This window comes from Ailuropoda melanoleuca, chromosome 5 (assembly GCF_002007445.2).
Source record: "Ailuropoda melanoleuca isolate Jingjing chromosome 5, ASM200744v2, whole genome shotgun sequence".
NCBI classification, from domain to species: Eukaryota; Metazoa; Chordata; class Mammalia; order Carnivora; family Ursidae; genus Ailuropoda; species Ailuropoda melanoleuca.
In genome coordinates this window covers 39,318,988-39,345,755 of record NC_048222.1, presented here as the reverse complement: position 1 = coordinate 39,345,755, position 26,768 = coordinate 39,318,988, and the positions used below count along the sequence as shown (strand labels likewise).

At 56.1% G+C, this 26,768-nt stretch overlaps 1 protein-coding gene across 4 annotated transcripts in view; it reads left to right on the top strand.

The window, feature by feature from the left end:
- Positions 1-23,701, top strand: part of CORO2B (coronin 2B) — a 128,748-nt gene extending 105,047 nt beyond the window's left edge. For 3 of the 4 annotated variants that reach the window (XM_019801162.2, XM_019801160.2, XM_034660768.1), the window contains exons 4-13: positions 9,206-9,268; positions 10,121-10,207; positions 10,857-11,021; positions 12,874-12,990; positions 13,119-13,223; positions 13,742-13,838; positions 17,321-17,433; positions 17,787-17,877; positions 18,081-18,220; positions 21,738-21,869. In XM_019801162.2, the coding sequence (XP_019656721.2) occupies positions 9,206-9,268; positions 10,121-10,207; positions 10,857-11,021; positions 12,874-12,990; positions 13,119-13,223; positions 13,742-13,838; positions 17,321-17,433; positions 17,787-17,877; positions 18,081-18,220; positions 21,738-21,869 (1,110 nt within the window). Of the gene's footprint in view, positions 1-9,205; positions 9,269-10,120; positions 10,208-10,856; positions 11,022-12,873; positions 12,991-13,118; positions 13,224-13,741; positions 13,839-17,320; positions 17,434-17,786; positions 17,878-18,080; positions 18,221-21,737 lie in introns of all 4 variants that reach the window. The other variant, XM_034660767.1, reaches the window with a different exon arrangement.
- The last annotated feature ends 3,067 nt before the right edge of the window (positions 23,702-26,768 follow it).

The window sequence follows — 26,768 nt, the reverse complement described above, 5'->3', positions numbered from 1 at the left end:
GCCCCCCAGTCCTGGAGGCCGAAGTCCGAGATCAGGTGCCAGCATGGTGGGGAGGGCCTTCTTTTCGTCGTGTGCCCACGTGCGGCTGGGCCTGGGGTCTCCCTGGAGGCTCTCTGATAAGGGCTCTAATCCCATTCCTGAGGTTTCCACCTTCATGACCTAGTCACCTCCCAGAGGCTCCACCTCCCAGTACCGTCAGCTTAGGGGGCAGGACCTCAACATATGTAGGGGACACTGTGTACCCCGGGTATCAGGGAAGAGGGGCTATCGGGCCAGAGTGGGGGTCACGGCTGGCTCTGTGGAGGAGGGCCCCACCACCCCGTGCCCCAAGACAAACGAGCCCTGGGATGTGGCTCGGCCAAGAAGAGGGGAGCACCCAGGGGAGGAGCGTGGCTGGCAGCGGTAGGAGATGAAGGGAAAGGACCCCAGGCCTGGGAGCACAGCGGGCATGGCTGGCCCGGGGCCACCGAGCCAGAAAGAAGGAGATTAAGTATCGGTGCAGAGAGGAACTAAGCTCTCGCTCCGGCCACCAGTCCAGCTGCCCCTGGATCAGCAGCTTGGAGCCGCGCTTAGCGCCTGTCAGGTCTCCACCCCTCCTGGGCCTCAGGGCCAGCGGAGCTAACAGGCCCCCAGGCTGGAGTAGCCCCTCCTGGGGAAGGTCCCTGAGGCCCAAGGGCACACGGGGAGGCGGGGCGCAGGCAGGGCAGGCACCCCTCAGCCCCTCGACGACGGTCCTAGGTTTCCAGGTGAGGAACTGAGGCACAGTCACGCAGGGCTGGCAGTTCGGATCCATCGAACATTCAGTACTGACATCTCGGAGGCTTCTCTGAGCAAGGCCTGCCCAGACACCCACCGAGGGCATAAGGTGGGGGAAGGCATCCCCCCCCAGGGCCTGGGAGGAGCGGGACGGAAGGGGAAGAGGCCTGCAGCTCCCCCGCTCGGTTTGGAGGCCTGTCCGCACCACCAGTGCTGTTCGGACTGACCTTCCTGCCGCCATCAAAGTCAGGCCACTGAGACACCCTCCCTCAACCCGCTGTGGCCCAAATGGTCAACTTCCGCACAGCAGACACGACATCCGGAACCAGGCTGGGAGGCCAGTCCGCAGACCTAAGCGCCAGGCACCGTGCTCCGCATGGGGGCTGCGGAGCTAGAAGGGTAGCTGTTGGAGCGGGTCTGGCCCAGGTCTCCAGGTCCCGGCCCACCCCCACCCCTCCATTGCCCTCTGCTTGGACACTGAAGGCAGCCAGCAACCCCTCCCTGCTCCCCAGCTCCTTTGCCATACCCCCCATCCCTGAAAACCCTCCAGGGAAATCCCTGCCCCTTGCCCTGCCCCTCCCCCAGAGTGCGAGGAGAGCGTTGGGAGTCTGACCCCATCCCTCCAGGGTTCCGGTGGCACATACCCAGGCCCTTTCCCAATGGGCTCCTGTCCTGCGGGAGAGGTAGGGGCCATAACTCTCCCTGGCATCTGGCAGAATCCAGTTCTTTCCGCCGCTGGGTGATGTCACCTATTGTTAAACGGCTGTGCTTTTTATAGCTTCTGCGGCAGCTAGGGAGGGTGGCTGGCAGGCGGCAGGGAAGGGCTCTGTGGGCTTCCAGCCTCATGCTCCTAGCCTTCCCAGAGGGCCAGCAGCTGCAGAGAAAGGGAGAGGTTTCTGACATCTCAAGGAGAGAGAAAGAGTGGTCCCAGAGGGGAGAGGGAGGCAGGCCCCTCTCCCTGGTGGTCTGAGCTCAGCAGCTTTCCTCTGCTCCTTTATCCAAAGGCTGCCCTCCCATCCCCACCCCTGCCTCCCAGAGAGGATGCCCCTCCCCCAGGAGCTGGGAGTGGGATGGGGCAGGATGTCAGCCCTGCAGGGAGCAACCAGAAGCCATCCACCACCCTGCCCTTCTCTTACACACACACACACACACACACACACACACGCATGCACACGAGCTAGAGAACTGACACCTCTTGGAGCTGGAAGGGAGCACCGTGCCCCTTTCAGAGATGGAAAGGACAGTAGCCCCCGAGAGAGGTCAACGGCCTGATGGAGGCCCCGCCCACGGGCCTGGCACTGCAGAGCAAGTGGCAGTGTGGCTCTGTCATCAAGCAGCCGGGCTCAGGAGTCTGCAGGCCTATAGGTTTCTGGCACTTCCCAGGCCTGTGACCTTGAACCAGTTTCTTTACCTCTCTGGGCACAAGTTGCCCTCCTGTGAAATGGAGATCATATTGGACTCAGCATCAGAGCCAAACGAGTATCCATTGTTTCGTGTTTCTTGTCTACTAAGAACTCTATGGCTCCTGGGCAGTCAGAGACCTGGGACTCTTTCCGCTGCATCTCATTCTTTGCTCTTCGAGCCCCCAGGTAGGTCTTCTGTCACTGGTTTCCAAAAAAAAGACAAAGCTGCATGCTGACCCTCAAAATCCAAGAGAGAAATCCCCCACCCCTTCCCAGCCAGGAGTGCGGCACTGATTCCCCATCTACCCAGCTCAGCACCGGCCAGAGTGAGGGCTGCTCTGCTCTCTGCAAGTTGGGGGCTGACTCATTCCTGAGCCTGCTGCTGATGCTCGGTTTCTGGGCTTCTAGGATTCTTCCATTGCCTTACGCATTCCAAAGGGATGTGCCAGACGCTGTTCCTTGCACTGAAGGCAAAGGTGGTGACTTAGAAGATCGCACCCCTGGGGGCGCCTGGGTGGCTCAGTCGTTAAGCATCTGCCTTCGGCTCAGGGCGTGATCCCGGCGTTCTGGGATCGAGCCCCGCATCAGGCTCCTCCGCTGGAAGACTGTTTCTTCCTCTCCCACTCCCCCTGCGTGTGTTCCCTGTCTTGCAGCCTCTCTCTCTCTGTCAAATAAATAAAACCTTAAGGAAAAAAAAAAAGATTGCACCCCTGTATGGAGGAGTCCACCATCCAGCAGGAGGGCCTAGCAGGTTGTCAGTGCCCCCAAAAGGGTGATGTCTAGGTACCCGGCACTGGGGAGCTGCTCTCTTTTTGGGGATAGATAAGCAGGACAAAGCATGGCCTCTCCAAGGTGTGAGATTCAATCCAGGGGAGACGGAAGGCACCGGGCAGCCAAGTAAGGTCAGGGCCTCGATTTGAACAGAGCTTGTCAGACTGCTGAGCTCTCAGGTTGTTGGCCCGCTGCTCCCTCCCCAGGCACGTGGTTTTGCAGTTGTATTCACCGTCCTTATCAGCCATCTTGCCTTAGCTTTGTCTGCGCGGTCTGCTGTCTCCCCCACGAACCTGTAAGCTGCCCGCATCTAGTATGCGGGACCCAGGCAGACACTGAGCAGATTTTGTTGCATTGAACGTGACTGACTTAAACAGGGCTCTGACCCAGGGACCTAAGAAGGGGCACAGCTGGCTTGCTAGAGAGAGCGTTTTGCCACAGTTCTCCACCCCTTCCTTCCAGAAGTCTGGTTTGTCTGGCCCTATCCCGTGGAAGCAGCCTCGAGCAGATCCACAGCGCTCCTCCCACACCCATCCTCTCTTTGCCTCAAACAAATCCCTTGAATACTGAAGGACTGGAATTCCTTTTTCCAGCTACTTAGGCCCACTGTGAACTCCAGCTCCTCCTCTGAGCTCCTATGGCCAACTATTTGCTGTAGCAGTAGATGGAGCAAAGCCAGTCTCTCCCCCTCCCCAGGGACACACTCAATGATGTCAAAGCTGAGACCTTCAGGAGATTAACTAGTATTGCCTCAATGTGCAGATGAGAACACTGGGAGGGAAGTGGCCGGGATCAAATGAGGTTATCCTCTTTCCTTCTCTGCAGGACATTTTTCATCGGGTCCCCCCAGGCCCGCCTGGAACCCTACATCTAACAGTTTTTGGTGAAAACTGCTCTCTGGGTCTCTCACTACAGGCCTCGACTCCCTGGGACTTGGATCCCGGCCAGAGGCTGAACCTGGGCACAGACACAGCCCCCCACCCCCCATCCCCTTGGCTTAGCCCCTGGGTTCCTAGGTAGGAACCCTAGAAAGCCTCAGACTCACAAAAACACGAAGCCCAGTTTCGTTTAACCCCCATGCCTCTAAACGGTGCACATGTCTCTGTTCGTCATCTCGACAAGGAGCCTGAGCCCTGGAGTGGTCACCAGGCTTTCCCTGGGTGCTCAGGAATTAGGGTGCTGGGGGTTGGGGGGGGGAAGGGTTTTTCCTGAGACTCACCCAAACAGAGCTTTCTCGGGCCTCAGCGACCGGGTGTGACACACACGGCTTCTGGCCTCCTCTGCTACCTGCCAGCCTTCTCCAGACCCGTCGGGCGGACCCACCTGCCCTTTCCCCACCCACTGTGCCTGAACCCATGCATGCTGCTCACTTCTCTGTCTCCTTCCCCCTCCCCACATCCCCAGCCTCTCTTTTCAAATGGGCCAACCTGCTGTCTTCCAGCCCTGATGGTCCCAGAACCTCCCACACTTGACTGTCCCCCTGCCAAAGACTGGATTCAAGGCCCCTCCAGCTCTGTGTCCATGGGTTCTCGGCTCTTCTCTGCCCCACTGCGTCCTGCTCATGAGCAGGCACGGGGCAAGCTCAGCGTGATCCCCACAGCTAGCAGGAGTCTGGCTCACAGAGGCGTGTGTGGAATGAACGAGGCTCTCCTCTCTGTTTCGGAGATCTTTCTCAAAGTCCAGAGGCCACTCTCCTGCCTCAGTCAACCCTTCTGCACTGACTGTCTCAGTGTTCGTGTGCGTCCGTACTTGTCAGCTGCCCTCAAGCTGCAGGAGGAGGTGTCCTCAGCCCCCAAGCGCTTCCACACCTGCCTGTCGCTCTGACCCTCGAAATCTCATCCCTTAGAGTCTGAAAGCTCCTAGAGTGTCCTCCTCAAGTGCCAATAATGGACACAGAAAATGATGCCGAGTATCTCTAGGAATCAAAGAAATGCAAAGCCAGTGAGATGGCATTTTCGACCTGTTGGGTGGGCAGAGGCCTATTTCTGAAGGTATCGTCGGAGACGTAGGTAAAGAAGTGCTCTCAGACTCTGGTGGCGAAAACTGGGACAGATTTTGGGGACAGTTTTACAGTAACTATTAAAAAATGAAGCCACTTGGAGGCAAGTGCCTTACAGGACTATTCTCGCCCAAACTTGTATTCCTGGGCTGCTCCGCACAGAGTGACTCGTAAGAGGGACAAAAGCGGGCAGAGCCCAGGTGTCTGTAAGTAGAGACTGATGCAACCCATCCCAGCACAGTCACGCAACACGTGTCCCTCCGGCCACTCGCTGAGACAAGGGAAATCCGTGTGCACTGGGGTGGGAAGATGCTCGCTACCTGTTACAGCAGAAAAGCAAGTTGCAGTGGGGCACCTGAGTGGCTCAGTCATTAAGCGTCTGCCTTCGGCTCAGGGCGTGATCCCAGAGTCCTGGGATCGAGCCCCGCATCGGGCTCCCTGCTTGGTGGGAGCCTGCTTCTCCCTCTCCCACTCCCCCTGCTTGTGTTCCCTCTCTCGCTGACTGTCTCTCTCTCTGTCAAATAAATAAATAAAATCTTAAAAAAAAAAAAAAGTACGTTGCAGAAGAACACATCTAACAGCCTCCCTGCCGGTAGGAGAGAAAGAAGTGGAGAGGGCGTGGGGGGGGGTGTGCACGCGGGCGTGCGTGCTCATGGTGTGTGTCCAACCCAAGCATTGGTCTCCTCTCTTCAACGGTCACCTTCCTCTAGTGCACGGGGGACAAGAGGACTGTGTCTTATTGGTGACCATGCAGTCATCTACACGGGCCCCTGCTCCACCCTCTCCTCTGCTTCCGATCAGACCTCATCTCTGAATGCCCTATACAGGGCCCACTGAGGAAAAGCCACGGGCCCTGCTGGGTCCCTTCTGTGTCGCCTCGCTCCCCCAGCCCCTGCCATCATGCAGGGCTTTTCTGGAGAGCTGGACCAACCACAGGGGATGGCGATGTCATAAAAATGTTTTAAACTGTCCCCTAATTATAACCTTTTTCTCGAGCATGTTTTTAAAATTTTTTTTAAGATTTTATTTATTCATTTGACAGAGAGGGAGAAAGAGAGGACAAGTAGACAGAGTGTAGGCAGAGAGAGAGGAAGATGCAGGCTCCCCACTGAGCAGAGAGCCCGATGTGGGGCTCGATCCCAGGACCCTGAGCCAAAGGCAGATGCTTAGCTGACTGAGCCACTCAGGTGCCCCTTGGGCATGTTCTTTAAACTGAGACTAGTACACTAAAGGGGAAGCCCAAACGTTTGCTTGAGCTTGCCTCTCTTACCCTGAAGCCTCCCACGCCTACATGGGGTCTTCTGGGGACACAAGAAGAAGGAAAATCACCATGGGAATCCCCTTGGGGGCACCCCCCAGGTCCCAGCCTTCCCCCCTGTCCCAAGGACTGCCTTTGGAGTTCCATGTTTATTCACAGGCTTCAGAATTATCATCGAATAGCTAATATTGCATAATAACATATTAAATTGTTCCCCTACAGTTGGTCACTTGGAGTGTTGCTAAATTTTCCGTGTCGCAGTGAACACCTTCGTACACAGAGATTTTTGCTTATTTCGGATTTTCAGAGTGAAATTACCAGATCAAGGAATACGACATAGATATCTTTGTGGTTCCTGCTATAAAGATTGCCAGATTGCTTCCAGAAGACTTACTATCATTTATAATACTACCAACACCAATTACATCTACCAGTCCCAGGATATAATCTTGCCAACACTGGCTGTCCCCCACCCCACCTCCCAGTTCGAAATTATAAATGGTATCTCAAAGCTGTTTTTCCAGTTTTTCTCCTTACTGGCAAGGGTGGAGTTCAGCTTTTCAAAAGCTTTGCTTCAAAGGTGCCCTAAGCTGTAGTGACCTGTGCTCTTCCCTCTCTAGTCAGAGCAAAATCAACAGTATTCATGATGACAACGATTTTAACAGGGCTTAGAATTCCTTCGGTCTTTTGAGCACTTTACAGTTTACAAACTTGGGCAACCGGCATCTCATTTTATTCCACCGGGAGGCAAGGCAAGGCAAAGGGTTTTTCCTCCCATTTGTGGATGAAACCATTGCAACGATACAGAGCGTGTGTGGCCCGAGAAATGGAAGCCCAGCGGGGCTGATGTCAGGAACCAGGAGGGTACTCAAACAGCGCAGAGAAACTGCGCACTCCCNACCATTGCAACGATACAGAGCGTGTGTGGCCCGAGAAATGGAAGCCCAGCGGGGCTGATGTCAGGAACCAGGAGGGTACTCAAACAGGGCAGAGAAACTGTGCACTCCCTCTCTCTGGGGCCACGTAGTCTCTGCTCTCTGCTCCCTCATGTGTCCCCTCCTCCTCTCGGCCCCTCATCCCTTTCTGCTGCTTTTTTTTTTTTTTAAGATTTTATTTCTTCATTTGAGAGAGAGAAAGAGAGAGCACAAGCAGAGGGGAGAGGCCGAGGGAAAAGCAGACTCCCTACTGAGCAGGGAGCCCAACCTGGGGCTCCATCCCAGGACCCGGAGATCATGACCTGAGCCAAAGGCAGACGCTTAACCAACTGAGCCAGCCAGGCGCCCCTCTTTCTGCTTCTTTACCAACGTCCACAAGACTGCAAATCGTGGCGCACCCAGGCTCTGCCCTTCCTCCGGGTGGAGGCTCCAAACATCTGCTCAGTCTCTGCCCCTTGGAGCCTCACCTCTCAGGAGAGACTCTGGGCCTCCCAGCGTCCCAGATGGGTTTTCCTCTGCTCTCGTGTCCACCTTGGTGAGGAGCAACGGGCCATGTGGTGCTAACAGAGCTGCCGAGGCTGAGATCAGAGCTCGTAGAAGGGCGTGGAAAGGGAGGCAGAGATAGGCCCTTAAGTACAGCCGTCTCCGAAAGCTGCCTGCTGTGTGAAGTTGCACCCGGAGCCTCGCCCGGACCCTCAGTCGGGCTCTGCCCACCGGACCGGCNTTTTAAGATTTTATTTCTTCATTTGAGAGAGAGAAAGAGCACAAGCAGAGGGGAGAGGACGAGGGAAAAGCAGACTCCCTACTGAGCAGGAAGCCCAACCTGGGGCTCCATCCCAGGACCCGGAGATCATGACCTGAGCCAAAGGCAGACGCTTAACCAACTGNCGCCCCGGCCTGCCTCCCAGCACAGCCAGACCCCGCATGGGGCGTCTCTCCCAGGGCCATCGGGTGCAGACTGGGGACAGACAGCTCCGGGCTCAGCTGCAGGGCCTAGCCGGCCTCCTGCATGGCCCACCCTCCCCTGGCAGGTCCTCATCTGGAACCTGGACGTGGGAGAGCCGGTGAAGATGATAGACTGCCACTCAGATGTGATCCTCTGCATGTCCTTCAACACGGACGGCAGCCTACTCACCACCACGTGCAAGGACAAGAAGCTTCGCNCGCCCCTCTTTCTGCTTCTTTACCAACGTCCACAAGACTGCAAATCGTGGCGCACCCAGGCTCTGCCCTTCCTCCGGGTGGAGGCTCCAAACATCTGCTCAGTCTCTGCCCCTTGGAGCCTCACCTCTCAGGAGAGACTCTGGGCCTCCCAGCGTCCCAGATGGGTTTTCCTCTGCTCTCGTGTCCACCTTGGTGAGGAGCAACGGGCCATGTGGTGCTAACAGAGCTGCCGAGGCTGAGATCAGAGCTCGTAGAAGGGCGTGGAAAGGGAGGCAGAGATAGGCCCTTAAGTACAGCCGTCTCCNCGTGATCGAGCCCCGCTCGGGCCGCGTCCTACAGGTGAAGCCCCACAGTCTTTGAGGGGAAGAGAGGGTGTCGGGATCTGGGGCGTGGCTCTCAGTCAGGCCTAGAGGAAACGGCTGTGCCAGCTCCCCTTCTCCCATGCANGCTGCCGAGGCTGAGATCAGAGCTCGTAGAAGGGCGTGGAAAGGGAGGCAGAGATAGGCCCTTAAGTACAGCCGTCTCCGAAAGCTGCCTGCTGTGTGAAGTTGCACCCGGAGCCTCGNCGTGACCCCCTTCAGCACGCAAATCCCGGGGTGTTGCCCAATATGGGCCCAGGAGAGGGGGCTCTGGACTCATGCCCGGCCACCTGCATGGGACGAGCCTGAGGGACATGGCTCAGGGCACCGGCCCCAGGGATGGCTCCACACGGGGAGGTTGCCGGTGAATTCAGCTCCAGCTTGGTCTTTGAGTCTCCCGGGCCTTGANACCCGGACCCTCAGTCGGGCTCTGCCCACCGGACCAGCCGGGGTTGCCCCCTGCGCAGATTGGGGGAAGCCTGGGCTCTGAGGGAGAGGGCCGGCCGGGGCTTCCCCTGGCCCTCGCCCACCCAGCCTCAGCCCTCCGTCCCCCTCTGCAGGTGCGGATCTGGGAGATCCCCGAGGGGGGCTTGAAGCGGAACATGACCGAGGCTCTCCTGGAGCNACCTGCCCTGCACCTCCGCGGACCAGCCGCTGGGTTCTGGGTTCTTCTCAGCTGCTTAGTCTGTGTGGGGAAGGACCTCGGGACCCTTAGTCTGCGTGGGGAAGGACCTCAGGACCCTTTCTCATCCCCACTCTACCCCTCTCCCCAGGTGGGATTCTTCTGGCCTGCTTGGGGGGCAGAATGCGTGACCCCCTTCAGCACGCAAATCCCGGGGTGTTGCCCAATATGGGCCCAGGAGAGGGGGCTCTGGACTCATGCCCGGCCACCTGCATGGGACGAGCCTGAGGGACATGGCTCAGGGCACCGGCCCCAGGGATGGCTCCACACGGGGAGGTTGCCGGTGAATTCAGCTCCAGCTTGGTCTTTGAGTCTCCCGGGCCTTGACTGTGAGGAAGGGCTTAGATGCCATTTGGGAGTAAGAGAGGAACGTTTTCTGAGCGCCTACCGCATGCCAGTCACGGGCCAGCTGGGACAGAAAATGTGGATGAAATGGGAGTTTTGCCTCCTACGCAAGAAAGGACTGATGCTTGACCTGGTGCCGTTTATCCTGGAAGAGTCCGAAATTGCAAGAGCAGAAAGCCATCTCCTACTACCACCACGGGTAACGACCCTCAGAGCCACTAGCATCCTCAGGGTCCAGCAGCCCCGACTCCGAGCTCGCTATGTGGCTCCACAGCCTGACTCGCTGATCCCTCCCGACAGCCTGCTAACGTGGGCACGGTTACTCTCCCCGCTTCGCACGGGAACCGAGGCTTGGGGAGGGTTCGAGATGGAAGCTCAGATAGGCGGAGCTGGAATCCCAGCCCAGCCAGCGGCCCCCAGAGCCGCTGCTGAACAGAGAACACAGGNCCTGCACGGGCACAGCCGGCGCGTGGGGCTGGTCGAGTGGCACCCCACCACCAACAACATCCTGTTCAGCGCCGGTTATGACTACAAGGTGAGTGGCCCGGCAGCAGCCGGGGTTGGAGGGGTGCTCTCTTTAGGGGCCACCTGTAAGGAGCACCGTTACTCTCCTGAGCTTGTTGACCAACATTGTCCCGTCTGTCTGTTCATTCATTCATTCATTCATTCATTCGCTACTCAGAGCTGGGCATCGCCGGTGGGCCCATCATTGCCAGGGTCCGCAGAGGCCGTCTCTCCGGCTTCTCTGGCCCCTATGGATTAGAAGAGAAGGCCCACTCCTTCCCACACCCTCTTCCGAGCCACTTCTTAAATCTAGAAGTGGCTGCTGCCCTCTTGATCGGAAAAAGGAGCAACCAAAGTTGCCGGAGGGAAGAGAAGGGCACGCCCTCCCAAGAGGTGTGAGGGCCACGGGACCCTGGCTGGGAACACGAGTCCTTCTGGCTCGTAGCAGAAACCGAGCCCACGCTGGGGCTGGGCTCTGCAGAGGGACAGCCGTGGATTTGTGAGACAGGGAGCGTCAGCCTTGCATACAGAGTTTCACGCCCCGGCCTGCCTCCCAGCACAGCCAGACCCCGCATGGGGCGTCTCTCCCAGGGCCATCGGGTGCAGACTGGGGACAGACAGCTCCGGGCTCAGCTGCAGGGCCTAGCCGGCCTCCTGCATGGCCCACCCTCCCCTGGCAGGTCCTCATCTGGAACCTGGACGTGGGAGAGCCGGTGAAGATGATAGACTGCCACTCAGATGTGATCCTCTGCATGTCCTTCAACACGGACGGCAGCCTACTCACCACCACGTGCAAGGACAAGAAGCTTCGCGTGATCGAGCCCCGCTCGGGCCGCGTCCTACAGGTGAAGCCCCACAGTCTTTGAGGGGAAGAGAGGGTGTCGGGATCTGGGGCGTGGCTCTCAGTCAGGCCTAGAGGAAACGGCTGTGCCAGCTCCCCTTCTCCCATGCACCTGCCCTGCACCTCCGCGGACCAGCCGCTGGGTTCTGGGTTCTTCTCAGCTGCTTAGTCTGTGTGGGGAAGGACCTCGGGACCCTTAGTCTGCGTGGGGAAGGACCTCAGGACCCTTTCTCATCCCCACTCTACCCCTCTCCCCAGGTGGGATTCTTCTGGCCTGCTTGGGGGGCAGAATGCGTGACCCCCTTCAGCACGCAAATCCCGGGGTGTTGCCCAATATGGGCCCAGGAGAGGGGGCTCTGGACTCATGCCCGGCCACCTGCATGGGACGAGCCTGAGGGACATGGCTCAGGGCACCGGCCCCAGGGATGGCTCCACACGGGGAGGTTGCCGGTGAATTCAGCTCCAGCTTGGTCTTTGAGTCTCCCGGGCCTTGACTGTGAGGAAGGGCTTAGATGCCATTTGGGAGTAAGAGAGGAACGTTTTCTGAGCGCCTACCGCATGCCAGTCACGGGCCAGCTGGGACAGAAAATGTGGATGAAATGGGAGTTTTGCCTCCTACGCAAGAAAGGACTGATGCTTGACCTGGTGCCGTTTATCCTGGAAGAGTCCGAAATTGCAAGAGCAGAAAGCCATCTCCTACTACCACCACGGGTAACGACCCTCAGAGCCACTAGCATCCTCAGGGTCCAGCAGCCCCGACTCCGAGCTCGCTATGTGGCTCCACAGCCTGACTCGCTGATCCCTCCCGACAGCCTGCTAACGTGGGCACGGTTACTCTCCCCGCTTCGCACGGGAACCGAGGCTTGGGGAGGGTTCGAGATGGAAGCTCAGATAGGCGGAGCTGGAATCCCAGCCCAGCCAGCGGCCCCCAGAGCCGCTGCTGAACAGAGAACACAGGCTCCATCTCACAGACACGATGCAGGCCTGAGAGGTGGGGCTCCTGGGGGCTATCCTCGTTGGGCAGGACCAGAAGGGACACCAGCCCGGGTCTCTGCGCTGCTCCGCCAGCCTCTGGTTTCAGACCTGATGCTTACTCATCCCGGCAAAGGACTGTCATGTATTAGGAGGAAAAGGAAGGGTCACGAACCAAGAGGCAGGGGGAAAAGGAGGCGGAGGCTGGCCCGGTTAGAAGGAGTCCCGGTGAAGCCAGTCGGTGGGGCAGTGACCCGGGAGTCCCCTGAGCTCCTGAGCCTCATCCTTGACCTTGGAGATGCCTTCCAGTAGTTGCTGTTGTGACACCTGGGAGAGATGCCTCCCTCAGAGCCCCTGGCACAGCTGACATCAGCTCCCCCTTCCCGTTCCCCACCCCCACCCCCTGGGACACGGCAGAAAGGCCTAGTTTCCCAGCCCCAGGGCCCCTTAGCTCCACAGCGCCTACGGGCGGCCTCCTCCGGCGGCTGGAAGGAATCCCCACCGTCTGAGGCTTAACAGCAGCGAAGTGCTTCTCTCGAAGCTGCCCAGGCCGGAAGTCCGAAGTCAAGGCTGCGCACCCCCAAGGCTCCGGGAGAGAACCCTCCCTCACCTCCTCCAGCTTGTGGCCGCATCACTCCGCTCTTGGCCACCAGAGTCACGTCACCTCCTCTGTGTGTCTGCAGCGCCTCCCTTTTTCTTACCTCTCCCAAGAATGCTCGCGATGACCTTTAGGGCCCCCTTGGATAATCCAAGGCAGTGAAGGACCCCATCTCGCAGGCTCCACGGAGGAAGGCCTGGACCTAGCTTTTGGGGGCCCCATTCAGCCCACCACAGTTCCCTAGTGTCCGGGGCCCTGGCTCACCAGCTCTCTCTGTCCCCACCAGGAGGCAAACTGCAAAAACCACAGAGTGAACCGGGTGGTGTTCCTGGGAAACATGAAACGGCTTCTCACGACAGGGGTCTCCAGGTGGAACACGAGACAAATCGCCCTCTGGGACCAGGTCAGCCCCAGGAAGGCCGGCTGCTGACATGGAAGGGTGGTCGCTCTGGGGGCTTTGCTGGGGTCAGGGAAGGCGGTAAGGGGCCATCTTGCCGGGACATAGGCTGATACCGGTCTTCATGCCCCCAGGAGGACCTGTCCATGCCCCTGATCGAGGAGGAAATTGATGGGCTGTCAGGCCTCCTGTTCCCCTTCTACGATGCTGACACCCACATGCTCTACCTGGCTGGAAAGGTAGTAGGCGATGAGCGGCGGGAGGCACGGGGACAGCCTGTGGGAGACCCCACCCCATTGTGCCCCTGCTCCTGCCCTGCCCCCTAAGAAGAGCCAGGCTAACCTCTCTGGTCTTCCCTGGTCGCCCCCTCGGGCTCTCACTTTCTTCCATCAGAACCTGCCCACGGGTCTGCCGTTCATTCCCACTGAAGTGTCAGTGACGTCAGAGGTGCACTGGGGTGGGGTTTGCACCGGAATAAGGATCAGAGCCAGAAGTGTAGAGGACAGTGACTCATGGTGACATTTGAGGCACCTGCCAGGTGCTCTTTGGCAAATATGGCCTCGTGTATCAGAAGCGCTGTCTACACACACGGCGTCCCCCGCCTCCCTCAGCGCCCTGGGGCAGCCGGCCCTGGGTCTAGAGCCCAGGGCTCCCTGGCCTTTTGACCACCCCTGAGGCACAGCAGAGGCTTCCTTCAGCAGACCCCCGGGACCACCCCCCACTTTCCTCACCTCCCTCGCTCTCTCCCTGCCCCCAGGGAGATGGCAACATCCGGTACTACGAGATCAGCACTGAGAAGCCCTTCTTGAGTTACCTCATGGAGTTCCGCTCCCCAGCCCCGCAGAAAGGCCTAGGTAAGGGGGGGGGCCTCCAGAGGCTTCCTTGGCTGTGATGCTATGGAACGAGAGACCGGTCATTTGGCTCACGGGTCACCCCCGCCTTGAAATGAACTAGCAGACTCAGAAGCCCACAGCTCCTGGGCCATCAGAAGAGGACCTACGGCTGCAGGCCCCGAGGTCAGCCTGCCCTCTTCAGCCAGCCCGTCAGCGCCCCCCTGACGGACTGCTAGTCCACGGTGCCTGACACCCTGGGCTAAGGTCTAGGCCCAGACCCTTTCCCGAAGCCTTTGGGAAGCCTGGCCTCCCGGGTCTGGAAACAGCTCTGTTCTTGCCTGAGAAGACAGGAGAAAGTTCCAGGGGGTCCCCATCCCTGCACTCCCAGGCTCCCCAGTCTTTAGGCAAATCCTACGGAGCGTCATGGGTCAGGGCAGGGGTGAGATGTTCTTAACACCCCACATTCTACCACCACTAAAGCCTTACAGCAAAATCTTCATTCCTGTCAGCTAACACTGACGTCACGTGTCATTCAGCAATTCCCTGTTTGGGGTCAGAATCGCCCAGTTGGAAGAAGTTTCTTCCGGGGCTCCGTTCCCTCCTTACCTTGGAGCCCGAGTCTGGCTCGCTCCCTGGGCATCTGGCATTACGGATAGGGCCTGAGAGCCGGCTTCCAGGTTGCCTGTGCTGGAAGGGCCCGAGAGCCCACCTCAGGGACTGACAGCAGGATGGCGGCCCAGAGACATGCCTGAAGTCCCAGTGACCATTCCACTGACGTCAGCCTTCCCCGACTCTGTCTTCTCCTCTTCACTGTCACCTCTTCATTGAGTAGAATAAAAAGCAGCCTGGACTTTAGAGTCAGACCTAGGTTTACATTCAGACTCAACTGTATACCTCATCTTTCTGAGGCTCAGTTTCTCCACCTGTGAAATAGGGAAAATCAAACCTACCTTTAGGTAGGGCTATTATAAAGTTTAGATAGAGCACTTGGCAGAACACCTGGTTCCTCCTGCTCTTTCACATAGTCATTCAACAAACACTTACTGGGGGGCAGCCTCTAGACTCAGTGGTACAAAATACAGAACCCAGCCTTACTCTCGTGGGGCTCACATTCCATTAAAGGGAGACAGACAATAAACAAATAAGGAAGGAAAATCCTGGATGGTCATAAATTCTAGGCAGAGATTCATATAAGGTAGTTGAACAGAGAGTGACTAGGGCCTATTTGGGACCAGGTAGTCAGGGAAGGCCTCTCTGTGGAGGTGACCTTTTAAGCCAAGATCTGAAAGGCAGGAAGAGGGAAGAGTAGGGCCAGCAGGAGGAGCAGTCGGTGCAAGGTCCCTGTGGCAAGAATGAGCCCGGCAGGTTCTAGAAACAGAACGGAAATCAGTATGACTAAGTGTAGGCTCTGTAATGTAGCAGAAGATGGGGAGAGGGTTGGGACGTGAATCTGGAGCTGAGGGCAGGGGCCAGACGCCATGGGATGGATTAGAAGGATGTGTTCTTGAAGGAGTCTCCAGAGAAATGGGGTGGGGGGAATATATATATATATATATGGATTTATGAGGAACTGGCTCACACAATTACGGAGGCTGAGAAGTCCCATGACCGGGGCACCTGGGTGGCTCAGTTGGTTAAGCGTCTGCCTTTGGCTCAGGTCGTGATCTCAGGATCCTGGGATCCAGCCCGGTGTTGGGCTCCCTGCTCAGTGGGGAGTCTGCCTCTCCCTCTCCCTCTGCTCCCTCCCCCTGCTCATGCCCTCTCTCTCGCAAATAAATAATAAAATCTTAAAAAAAGAAAAAGTCCCATGATCTGCTGGCTTCCTGGAGACCGAGGAAAGCTGACGGTGTCATTCAGTCCAAGTCTAAAGACCCGAGAACCAGGGGAGTTGATGGTGCGAATCCCAGTCTAAGGGCAGGAGAAGACGACATGAGCGGTTCCAGTTCCAACAGGGAGGCAGGAAGAAAAGGAGTGACTTCCTCCTTCCTCTCCCTTTTGCTCTGTTCAGACACTCTGCGGTTTGCATGATGCCCATCCACACTGGGGATGGTGACCTTCTTTCCAGAGCCCACGGACACATACAGTGAACCGTTACACAGGGGAAGGAGTTTGGGTTTTACTGGGAACTCACTGGAGGATTTTCTTTGTCTTCGGCAGACAGGTGGGAGATGGGACAGCGTGATGCGATCTGAGATGTTAGTCTAAGGTTGCTCTGGCTTCTGTAGGGAGAATGGATTTGGAAAGGACAGGAGGGAGGCAGAGAGACCAATTTGAAGGCCACTGTGGACTTCTAGCCAAGAAAGGATGGTAGCTGGTGAGGGGGGCAGGAAGATGGGGTGATGAATCCCTTTAGGAAGTAGGGTCAGCAGGACTTGAGGAAGAGGGAGGAGGAGGGAGGAAGCAGGGAGAACTGTTTCTCCTCTCCCCCTCGCCTGTGGCCACTGTGGAGCGTCTGCCATGAGCCAAGCACTTGTCATAGGCTCAGAGAGGCTAAGCAACTCACCCCAGGCAGGTCGCATGGACCCTAAGCGGCAGAGCCAGAATTCAAAGCCAGGACTGCTGGCTCTAAATTCCACTTGGGTACCTTTACAGTACTTCCTTCCAGCTCCTAGAATTCCTTTATCTCCAAGAGCAGCTTTCCATTCTGCTCAAGGAGAGCTGGGACCTTAACTCAGTTTCACATCAGGGAAAAAGAAACTACCGTTATCTGTGCTCACGATGAGGCCAGGCAGTCAACGAGCATCTTCTCGCTCAGTCCCCTGACCATCTCATGAAGGGTCCTGCTGTCCGCCTCTAACCAGCCAGGGAACCTGAAGCTCAGAGATGCAGAGATTTTCCCCAGGTCGCCCAGCCAGCAGGGGGGGGCAGAGTCAGGACTCAGAACCAGGTGTGTCCGACCCCAAAGCTTGCATTCCTAACCCCACACCGTTCAGATTCCTCAGTCGGTATATAGCAGACACCGCTGTTAGGAACACGGTGGCCAGCGCACACACGTCGATAGTAGGACACACACGCACGCACACACACGCCCTTGTCGGCCCCAGATGTACAACGGGACAGCACTCTCAGGCTGGAGGGCACATGGAGAAAGGTTTCTCTCTCCTCCGCTCTCTCTGAGAACCAAACAGAGGCTGAGGGAAGCTAGTATATTTTAGAAGGTGACAGGCTCAGCGGCCCAGCCCCAGCCATCCTTTGTGACCTGCGGCAAGCCCCTTTCCCTAGACCGGCAGGAGTCTCATCTATCAAAAGAATGGAATAGACTCGAATATTTCAATAGCTCCTTCCAGTTACAAAAGGCCCCCATTCTAAAGCGGGCACTTGGTGAGCCTGGTCTGGCCCGAGGGCCTCATCTGAGATGGTACCACCCAGACACAGAGCCTGGCTCAAGAAGCCCCCAGCGCACCTGCTGCCGTGGGCATAGATCCTTGCCGCCTAAGTGCTCAGGGAGGAGGGGCGCTGACGGGGCAGCCCGGACCCACGGAGCTGCGCGCGCCTGTCCGCAGGGGTCATGCCGAAGCATGGGCTGGACGTGTCAGCATGCGAGGTGTTCCGTTTCTACAAGCTGGTGACTCTCAAGGGCCTCATCGAGCCCATCTCCATGATTGTGCCCCGGAGGGTGAGTGGGGCTGCGCTGGGCTCCAAAGGGACCCCCACATTGAATCCTACCTGGCTCGCCACAGACTGCCACCTGAGGAACCCAGAATAAGAAGGTCCTGTGGACTGGGGACTCCGGGCCCAATTTGGGTGGTGGCGGGGGGAGGGGGGTGAAGATCAGGGCCATTCCAGGGTGGGGACAGTCTGGCTTGCTGACAAATGCTGGGTGGGGATTCCAATCGGGAGACGCCCGAGGGCTAAGGCTTGGAGGCAGGACAGCGGAGCTTGGTGGGAGGTATGCAAAGAGGGGCTGCGGAAAAGCCAGGGTTCTTTCAGCAGCCCCCATCTGTCCCCCTTCTGCTCCCCCCACTGCAGTCGGATTCCTACCAGGAAGATATTTACCCCATGACGCCGGGCACTGAGCCAGCTCTGACCCCCGATGAATGGCTGGGGGGCATCAACCGAGGTACTGCAGGGGGCGGGCTCCCCAGGAGAGGCTTCGAGATGGCAGCTTTTGCCTTCACTCTGGTTCACCCATTGCCCTTTGCGTAGCGTCCTTCTTGACACCCCCCACGCTCGGCCAGCTGTCAAGCATGGTGTGAATGAAAGACATCGTTCCTTGACACGCCACCAAATTGTCAGCATGAACGTTTCCCTTGCCTTTCTTAGATCCTGTGCTGATGTCTTTGAAGGAAGGCTATAAGAAGTCCTCGAAAATGGTATTTAAGGCTCCCATCAAAGAAAAGAAGACTGTTGTGGTCAATGGAATAGATTTATTAGAGAATGTCCCGCCCAGGACAGAGAACGAGGTAAGGAATATAAGTTATTACCTCTACAGGTCCTGAAAGAGCGAGACCTTTACATTTCAATTATGGGCTTCAGGCCTTTAAGCTGGCTCCATCTGGGGCATTTTTCTTTCTGTGACAAATACCATAAGTAGCCTGCTATTGGCTTCCGTTGCCTCTGACCCCAATAAATAGAGCCTGGGATATGGTAGCGCTATTGATGCCCCCCCCATCCCAGCCCTCACTAACCCACACGGTCCCGCGTCTCATTTCAGAACGGGGCTGTCATTTGCTGTTACAGGAGTTATAAATTGCTGACTAACAGAGGAAATGCTGGCCTCATGCCTTACATCATGCCTTCCTCCCTGGCATTGTGGCTGGATGGGGTCTGACAGTTCCCTGTTTGGGGGAAGAGGCTGTGTTTATGAAGGTACTTTGCACCCTTTAGAATGGGAGCAGCTCATTCAGGGGCAACCATAGCTGGGGCTTATCCATGCCCCCCGAAGTCCTCTCCCCTTTCAACTGTACCACCAGGCCCTGGTGCCAATACCAGGGGCGGAGTTTGGCTCAGCCAGGGTCCACAGATGCCTGCCCTGTGCCAGGACTTGGCTTGATGTAGCTCAATTAGAGATGGGCTGCATGGAGCCACCCACACCTGAGTCCCAGTTCTATTATTGCCCGGCTGTGCCCATGCAGGTTTCCTGCCCTTTCTCATGGTAAAGTTCAGGGGCGGGGGGGGGGGGGGAATAACACGTAGGAATAACACAAGGTATTTCCTTAGGGTCTAGCACTCGTCCTGGCCCATAGGAAGTGCTCAATGAGGCTCCCTGTATTAGTTATCTATTGTTATGTAAGACGTCACCCCAAAACTTAGTGACTTAAACCCACAAATATTTATTATCTCATAGTATCTCAGAACGGACACCGTGGTTCACGGTCTCTCGTAGTTAAATTGGCGGCTAGGCTGCAGCCGCATCTGAAGGCTCAGCCGGGGAAGGGTCTGCTTCCAAGTTCACTCACATGGCCGCTGGAAGGACACATTTCCTCACGGGTTGTTGGCCTGAGGGTCTCAGTTCCCCATGGACTATCAGCCAGAGGCCTCCCTCAGGCCCTTACCGTATGGACCTCTCAGCAGGGCAGCTCACAACATGGCGGCTGGCTTCCCTCAGAGTGAGCAAGAGAAGGTGTCCAAGATGGGGGAGTCACAGTCTTTTTGTAACCTAACCTTAGGAATGACAGCCCACCACTTCTGCCATCTTCTATTCATCTGAAGCAAGTTACTAGGTCCAGTCCACCCTTGAGGGGTGGGGTAATGTCAGGGCCATCGTAAAGGTCTCTTGTCACACCAACTTACGGTTATCACTATTATTCATAAAAAGAAGATTATTCCTGACCTCCAAGACCTCACAGTCTTATAGGGAAATTGGAAAGGTAAACTGATAATTGCTATAAAATATATTAATACCATTATAGAGGGACGGTCAGATGTTTAGGATTGGATGGAATCAAGTGATAAATGAGATTTGCCTTAAAATAATTTCTGAAAGAGGTGAAGTGGGTAGGAGTAGAGATAAAGCAAGAACGGCCGCATTCTTTCTTGGGGCTGATTGAGAAGTACTTGGAGGTTCATAGCGCTAATCTTCCCACTTTTGTACCTATTCGGCATTTTCCATTTAAAAAAAATTTTTTTAAGCACCCTGAGAAGGTAGTAGGTACCCGAGTTGCTGGGATAGCCCCGGTGGGCCCTACCAAGAGCCGGAGCTCAGTTCCAGAGCCCATGTGGGGGAGGCGGGGTTGAGCAGTTGTGAAATCAAGTAACATTTCGTTAAAGCTTGTTTATGTGAACGGGGAAACTGAGGACCCAGAGGGAAATTTTCAAGGGTCTCTGAGCAGGCAACACAGATCCCACGGTCTGTCTGCAACGAAGCTTGTGCTTCTTTGCGATTGCAAAGAAATCTGCTCAGAGCCTTTTGACTCTGGGTTTACCCACAATTTAAACCATCGCAGCCAATTGGAAACAACCAATTAGAAAAATGGACTGTAAATGGTGGACATGTGGGTCTACGTGTGAAAAAAAACCGGTAGCTTGATCCAGGGGAGGAGACTTAATACAACTCTGAATTTTACTAAAAATCAGTTCATCGTACACTTCAAAGGAGTGGAACTTATGGTATGTGAATTACACCTCGATAAAACTGTTTGGGTTTTTTTTTTTAAAAAAACAAAAGCTGACTAAAAATTGATGCAAAGGAATTTGAGAACTTGGAAGCCACAGGCGTGTATGGAATCATTTAATGCAGGGGCAAATAACACATCGTCGCTTCAAAAAGATGTAACCAGGACTGATCGGTTGGTTAAAAAAAAAAAGCCAGTTAAAGAAAGAATCATAAAAATGATAGAGACAGTCTTTAAACCATTCATTTTCATTTAATGGATTAAGTAAACAGTGCTCACTTCGGCAGCACATAGACTAACACATTAAATAAATAAATACGTAAATCCTGTTTTGACACAGGACCAAGACTTTTCTTTGAGGAGCTTCCTGGTTGGGAATCTATGTCTTTCACAAAGAAATCATCCTTTCGTTCCAAATGGCAGTTTCAATTCCTTCGAGGTAGAGCAAGAAAACAAAGCCTGAGGGTTTTTTCGGGGTGCTCCCCCATTTTTTCTTGCTTAAGACAGATTTATTGAGGTATAATTTCCCTGTGGTAAAAACCGTCCTTTGTAGTGTCCAGCTCCGTGAGTTTTGACAAACCCATCCAGCCAGGTCACCACTCTGGGACAATCTGTAAGATACAAACTATTCCCGATCCTTTATGTTTATACCGCTCGCCCGGAACTCAGGAGCAACTCGGTCAGCACCCGCTTTATCTAATGCATGCGACTTAGTTTTCACGGAACGACAAGTCTCTGTCAGAACTATTCCTTCAGTGTCGCTCCTATCTCGCTAAAGTGTGCACGAACCAGTGCGGCTCACACCAGGGAGTGGGAGGACACCCCCAAGTGCGTGTCAGGAACGTTCAGTTCAAGGCTGGGGGCTCCTCACGTGGCCCGCTGCTTTGCGGGGCTCAGTGGTTTTGCCAGCACCTGTCCGTCTGTGTTCTGGTGGAAGGGGCGGGACTGGTGAATCCAGGGCCTTGTCTCAGTGAAGGGCTGTCCCACCCTTCTGCTTGCCCGTGTCCACCCCAGCCAGCGAATCGGGGTGCAGTGTGGCCCTTGGTGGCAGAAAAGCTGGCTTCCATTCTGCATGGTCGGCTTCCCTGAGAAGAGAAGGATACAAAACATTGTAGAAAGTTTCCCCTTCAGAATGGTAAACAAGAGTATTCTGTCTGCACCCCTAAGAGGGTGAGCTGGAGATATTTGGGAAGGGGGGCGGTGTTGGACTCCCAGGGGAAGTGGGAGCCCGTGAGCTGGGTCTGGAGAAGGGCACACTGCAGGGACAAGAGCCTCTGGGGACACTAAAGAGGGTCAGGGGGAGGCCCGGGGACAAGGGGTGGAGGCCGGGGGGNGGCCCCGCCGCCCCTCTCTTCGCCCACCCCAGCTCCTCCGAATGTTCTTCCGGCAGCAGGATGAGATCCGGCGGTTGAAAGAGGAGCTGGCCCAGAAGGACATCCGCATTAGGCAGCTGCAGCTGGAGCTGAGAAACTTGCTCAACAGCCCCGAGAACTGTTAGCTCCCGGCGGGGCTCCCTTCTCAGCTGACCTCCGACCTCACCGCGGTTTCCACGCGCCCCTTCACTCCCCCTTCTCCGGCGCCCCCAGACACAGAGCCGGGCCTGGAGCTGGGGACAGCCCGAGGCCCCGCCTGCCACCTCGAGGCCTGGAAGCTGACCTTGGACCTCTCGACCTCCTGCTGAGAAAGTCCCCAGCCTCTCCTGGAGACCCGCGGCTGGAGAACCGCCCTTTCCCTGCCACCCCAGCAGCCTCAGCCACCCCTCGGAGGGGCAGAGACCACAGACTCCCTGCCGGGAGCCCTCAATGGACCAGGGGGCAGAGGGCCAAGCCAGGCCCCCAGGAGATGGAGAACTTGAACTTTTCCCCTGCCAAGGGGCTGCCAGGACATCTCGGCCCTCCCTGCCGGGGCTCACAGCATCCCTGCCGAGTGCACCATAAGGGCTGGGTTCCAGGCCTGGGGTGTTCGGCCTCCCCTCCCCAGCAGCCCCGCAAGACTGACTCACCTGACAAGGGTTGCAAGCAGCCCAGCTCCTTTCTGTCCCTTGCCCCCTCTCTCTTGTCTTCAGGGAATTAAGAGGATTGCTCACCAAGGCCATAATGACCCCTTGCCTTCCCATGATTCTCTTCAAAGCTCTTGGAACACCCCTTTCCTGTTTAATTTGTGAGGTAGGCAGGGTAGGGAGTAGTGTCCCCATTTTACGAAGGACGGAACTGAGGGTTGCAATGGGGAAGTGACTCACTAAGTCACCCAGAAGGTCAGCAGTTGACCCAGGACCAGGACCCAGCGTGTCCAGACTCCGGGCCAGGGCCCTTCCCACCTCATCAAGATGCCAATCCCATGGGGGCTTCCCCAGTGCCCAAGTGTCTGTGGAGAAAGAGAACTGAAAGCCACTGCTACCATCTGCCCAACACCAGTAGTGCCAATGTGTCACACTGCCCAGTTGAGGCCCTTCCCGCTCGGTGCCCCGGCCCCCACCCTCTGCTCTCCCTCCCCGGGGGACTCCCTCAGATGAGGCCCCTTCCTCCTGGAAGCCGAGGCTGAGAAGGGTGGAGCTCGGCCCTGGGGACGGCAGAACAGGGGTCCGATCACTTCGAGGGGTGCTCCGCGCGCATCTCTCACCACTGCTGTCTCAGCCACTTTCGGCCTTACACTCGTAGAAGGACCCCAGCCCCTCACGTCCGTACAGCACTTTAAAGTTTACACGGTTCTTTGACCCGTAGGATCTCATTTAAGCCTCACCTCTGCTCCAAGAGGTGGGAAGCATTCTCTCCATTTTGCAGATGAGGACACAGAAGTGACCCGAGGTCACAGGACTCTCTGAGACGCCATATTTCATTGGGTCTTCTGCACACGTTTTGTTTCCTTATTTTCTCCCGCCACGTCCCACTTCCCACAGAGTCTATAAACACTGCTGTCAGAAAAGTCACAATTCGGGAGCGAGATCTGGCCTGGGGGTCAAGAAACGGGTGTCCACTCCTCTCTCATTAGCTAGGGTCTACTAGATGCATTATGCCCCACCCCTGCTTTCCCCGTGGCCACCCTGCAGTACATCCCTCCACCGAGGCCTGGGCTCCCTCAGCCCCTCCAGGTCACCTGGGCAGGGAAAGCCCCCAGCCCTCAGGCTTTTGCTCCAAGAACCCTCCACCCTCTGGGCCAGCTAAAGCAGGGTCTCCGGGCCCTCCACCCCCACAGCTAGACAGTGTCTGTTCTCATCTCCTCACACTTCTGGACCTTTTTTTTCTTTTCCCCATTGACCTTTGTGGTCTTCTGTGATTATTTATGCTGCCTCCCAAGGATAGAATTGAAATAAAATGTTTTCAACTTATCAAACCTGGGCATGACCCTCTCATTTAACCCCAGGGGCTGCCGCTCTTGGTCACGTGGTGTCTTGATGGTCAACTTCCCAGCCACAGCTTTCGCCTTTCTGGAACAACAAACCATGCCTGTACCTACAGATATCATTTCACACTTTTGTCCATCCACAGCAAGGCTTCTGATCCAGCACCACTGGTTCAGACAATTCTAGATAATTCGTTGCTGTGAGGGCTGTCCTACCATTGTAAGCTGTTTATCAATATCCCTGGCCTCCGCCGAGGCGACGCCATAGCCACCCCTACTCAGTTGTGAGCAATAAAAATGTTTCCAGGTATCACTCAATGTCCCCAGGATGTGAAAATCGCCCCCAGTTGAGAACCACGGTTCTTCAGTTATCCGGTAACCATCTGCTCTGTGTCCAGCCCGGGGCTGGGGGCTGGGGGACGCCTGTGTTTTACGCGGAGTGACGCTTCGTAGTTTCCTTATACTTGACTCTTGACCTTCACAGCAGCTCTAGGTGCTGTGTTCTAAAATTATGTCCATTTTCAAGAAGAGTCATCAGATCAAGAACAATGACATGCTCAAGGTCACTCAGCTGCCGTAGTGGGGAAGACGCACAAGGATGTGGATTTTCTGAGCCTGGAGCCGGAGGAGGCACACGTGCCCAGTCCGCCGGCCAGGCTCACTGCCGGGGGGAGTCTGGTCCGAGAGGAGAGCTGGGGCCCATCATGAGATGTTGGGCAGGGGCTGCCAGGCCACTGGGAGACACTCCGTCTCTCACCAAGCCAGGGTCGTCATGGAGCAGGGTTGTCAGGCTGCAAGGTGGACAGGTGTGGGGCAGGGTGGACACCACAGGAAACTCAGAAGAGCCAGAGGAAGGCAAGGAAAGTCTTAGAAAAGAGGGCTGGAGAGGAAATGGCAAAGGGAGGCAGAGGAGCGTTGGGCAGGGCGCCAGAGACCGGAGGGGTGGTTCGAGCTCAGCTCTGCCTCTGACTGGCTGTGTGACCTTGAGTAATTCGCTACTCGTCTCTGGCCTTCACTTTCTCCTTCTGTAAAATGAGGGAATAAGACAACTTTAGGGTTCCTTCCTGGTCTAACACTTCCGTTTCCATTACGCCAGCAGTTGAGAGAATGGGACAAATCGCCAAGAGCGCCCAGAGTCCAGCTCAAGTAGGACAAATAGGTCAGCAGAAGGGAAACAGCAGAACAGTGTCTTACGGGGCTTGGGTGCAGGAAAGTACTTTTGCCAAACATGAGTTCGAACATAGACACCCCTACGCACTTTGTGCGTTGACCTAGAGCAGAAATGTTAGGGTCACTGAGAGTCTGGTTATGGAGGGCTCCTTCTCCTGGCTGGGACGCTGAGGAAGATGCTTTCTACCTCGACTGAGACATTCTCCTGCCCGGGTCCAGGGGAGCAGGTGAATGGACAACGAGACCTGTCTCATGTGTGCCTCTGTCCCACTGAATCCCCAATTCTCAACTGGCCAGCTCTTTAAGCATTACTGAAATAATGGCAAATTGTTCAAGGTCAGGGTTAAATGTGACTTCCCCCCAAGTAGCCCATTTTCCCAACTGCATTGCTGAATAACCCTTCCGCTCTTCATTGGTTGTCTTTAGACCTTTAGTTCTCATTTACTAGGAAATATTCCATGCCTGGTCTGTGACGCTGAGCCCTCTTTGATTGTTGTAACAACGTAGGAAAGCAAACCCCTTTATGGTTCTTTGCACCTGCATCTACTGCCATGTTCCCCACCACATGCGTGCTCCCTTCTTTTCTCCAGGTGAGGACATCTTAGGCTAAACTCCAGATCCTTCTCTTCTATGGAGAGGTCCCTCCTGAGCATGCCTAGAACTCCTTGTCCTGCACCCTAGACACCTACCTGAGTTTTCAACAGAGTACAACACACACTGAGTAGCTGGATCTACTCAGTACTGGGTGCTGGGAACCCAGAAATAGGAAAGAACCAGGCCTGCCCTTGAGGGGCTCAGCCAGGAGTCTATCTGTGGGCATCATATCTCCCAGTGGGACATAGAACCACTGGAGGCTGGAATGAGCTTCCCTTCTGCTGGGTTCAGTGTAGGGTAAGTGGTTGTTTGGGGATTTGTTGTCTCCTGGGTTCTCTTCCAGCCAGATTCCTGAGATTCCGAGATGGGCTTGGGGCATTTTTAGACTCTCTCCTGGTGCTGAGCAAAACATCCTGGGTTGCCAGAGGACCACGTGGGATGTGGCTGCTTCTTCACTGTGGGAAATGACTTCATACCGAAAACACCCCCACCGCAAGGCCCCTGCTTCCCGCCTTACTGTTTGGAAGGGCCACACGCACTGACGGGGGCTGCTCGGAGCAGGAGCAGACACTTACCTCGACCACAGGAAGCATTACCAGCTCCCTTTCCTCCCCGGCGCGCGTGTGGAGCGGGGAGGGGAAGACGGCCCTGTCTGGGATGTTGGCAGAAGCTCGTTGTTCTCTGTGCACATGTGTTTCTATTTGGAAACAACCTGCAGTCTGTCTTTCCTTGGCATTTTAATTCAGTCACAAACACAAATGGGTCAGCCTTACTTGGCACAGGTGAGCACCTACAGGGCTAGGTCTGAGCAGTCCTACGAAGTTCCTGGCTCCGAGCCCCTCCCTGACACCTGGCTGTCACACTGCCAGCTACTTCCCATCAATACGGAGCCCCTTTGGGTTAAGCACTGCCCTTGCCGGAGCCCTCTTCGTAGACATACACGTCCCTGAGGTTGGGATGCTAGCGTGAGTAGGGTTAACACAGCTCGTGAGGAAAACATGGGGCAGTGGAAACGGGAGGGCCTCACGTGGGAGGAGGGCAGTGGGATGGAGATCTGGGATTTCAAGGTCACAGTGATTAAGGCAAGATTCGAAGACCAGAAAGGGTTTGCTGGGAGCCTGAATCCAGCCAGCAGGTGGCAGCTGATGGCCTTCCTATCAAGCCCATTTTTCCTGTGCTGGGTCCCTTCTGCCACCTCCCACGCCACCCCAGAGTTAATGACACAACCGTAGGCACCAGGACTTCATGGCAAAGCAGACACACAGGAAAAGCCACGATCTGATATGCCCCAAGT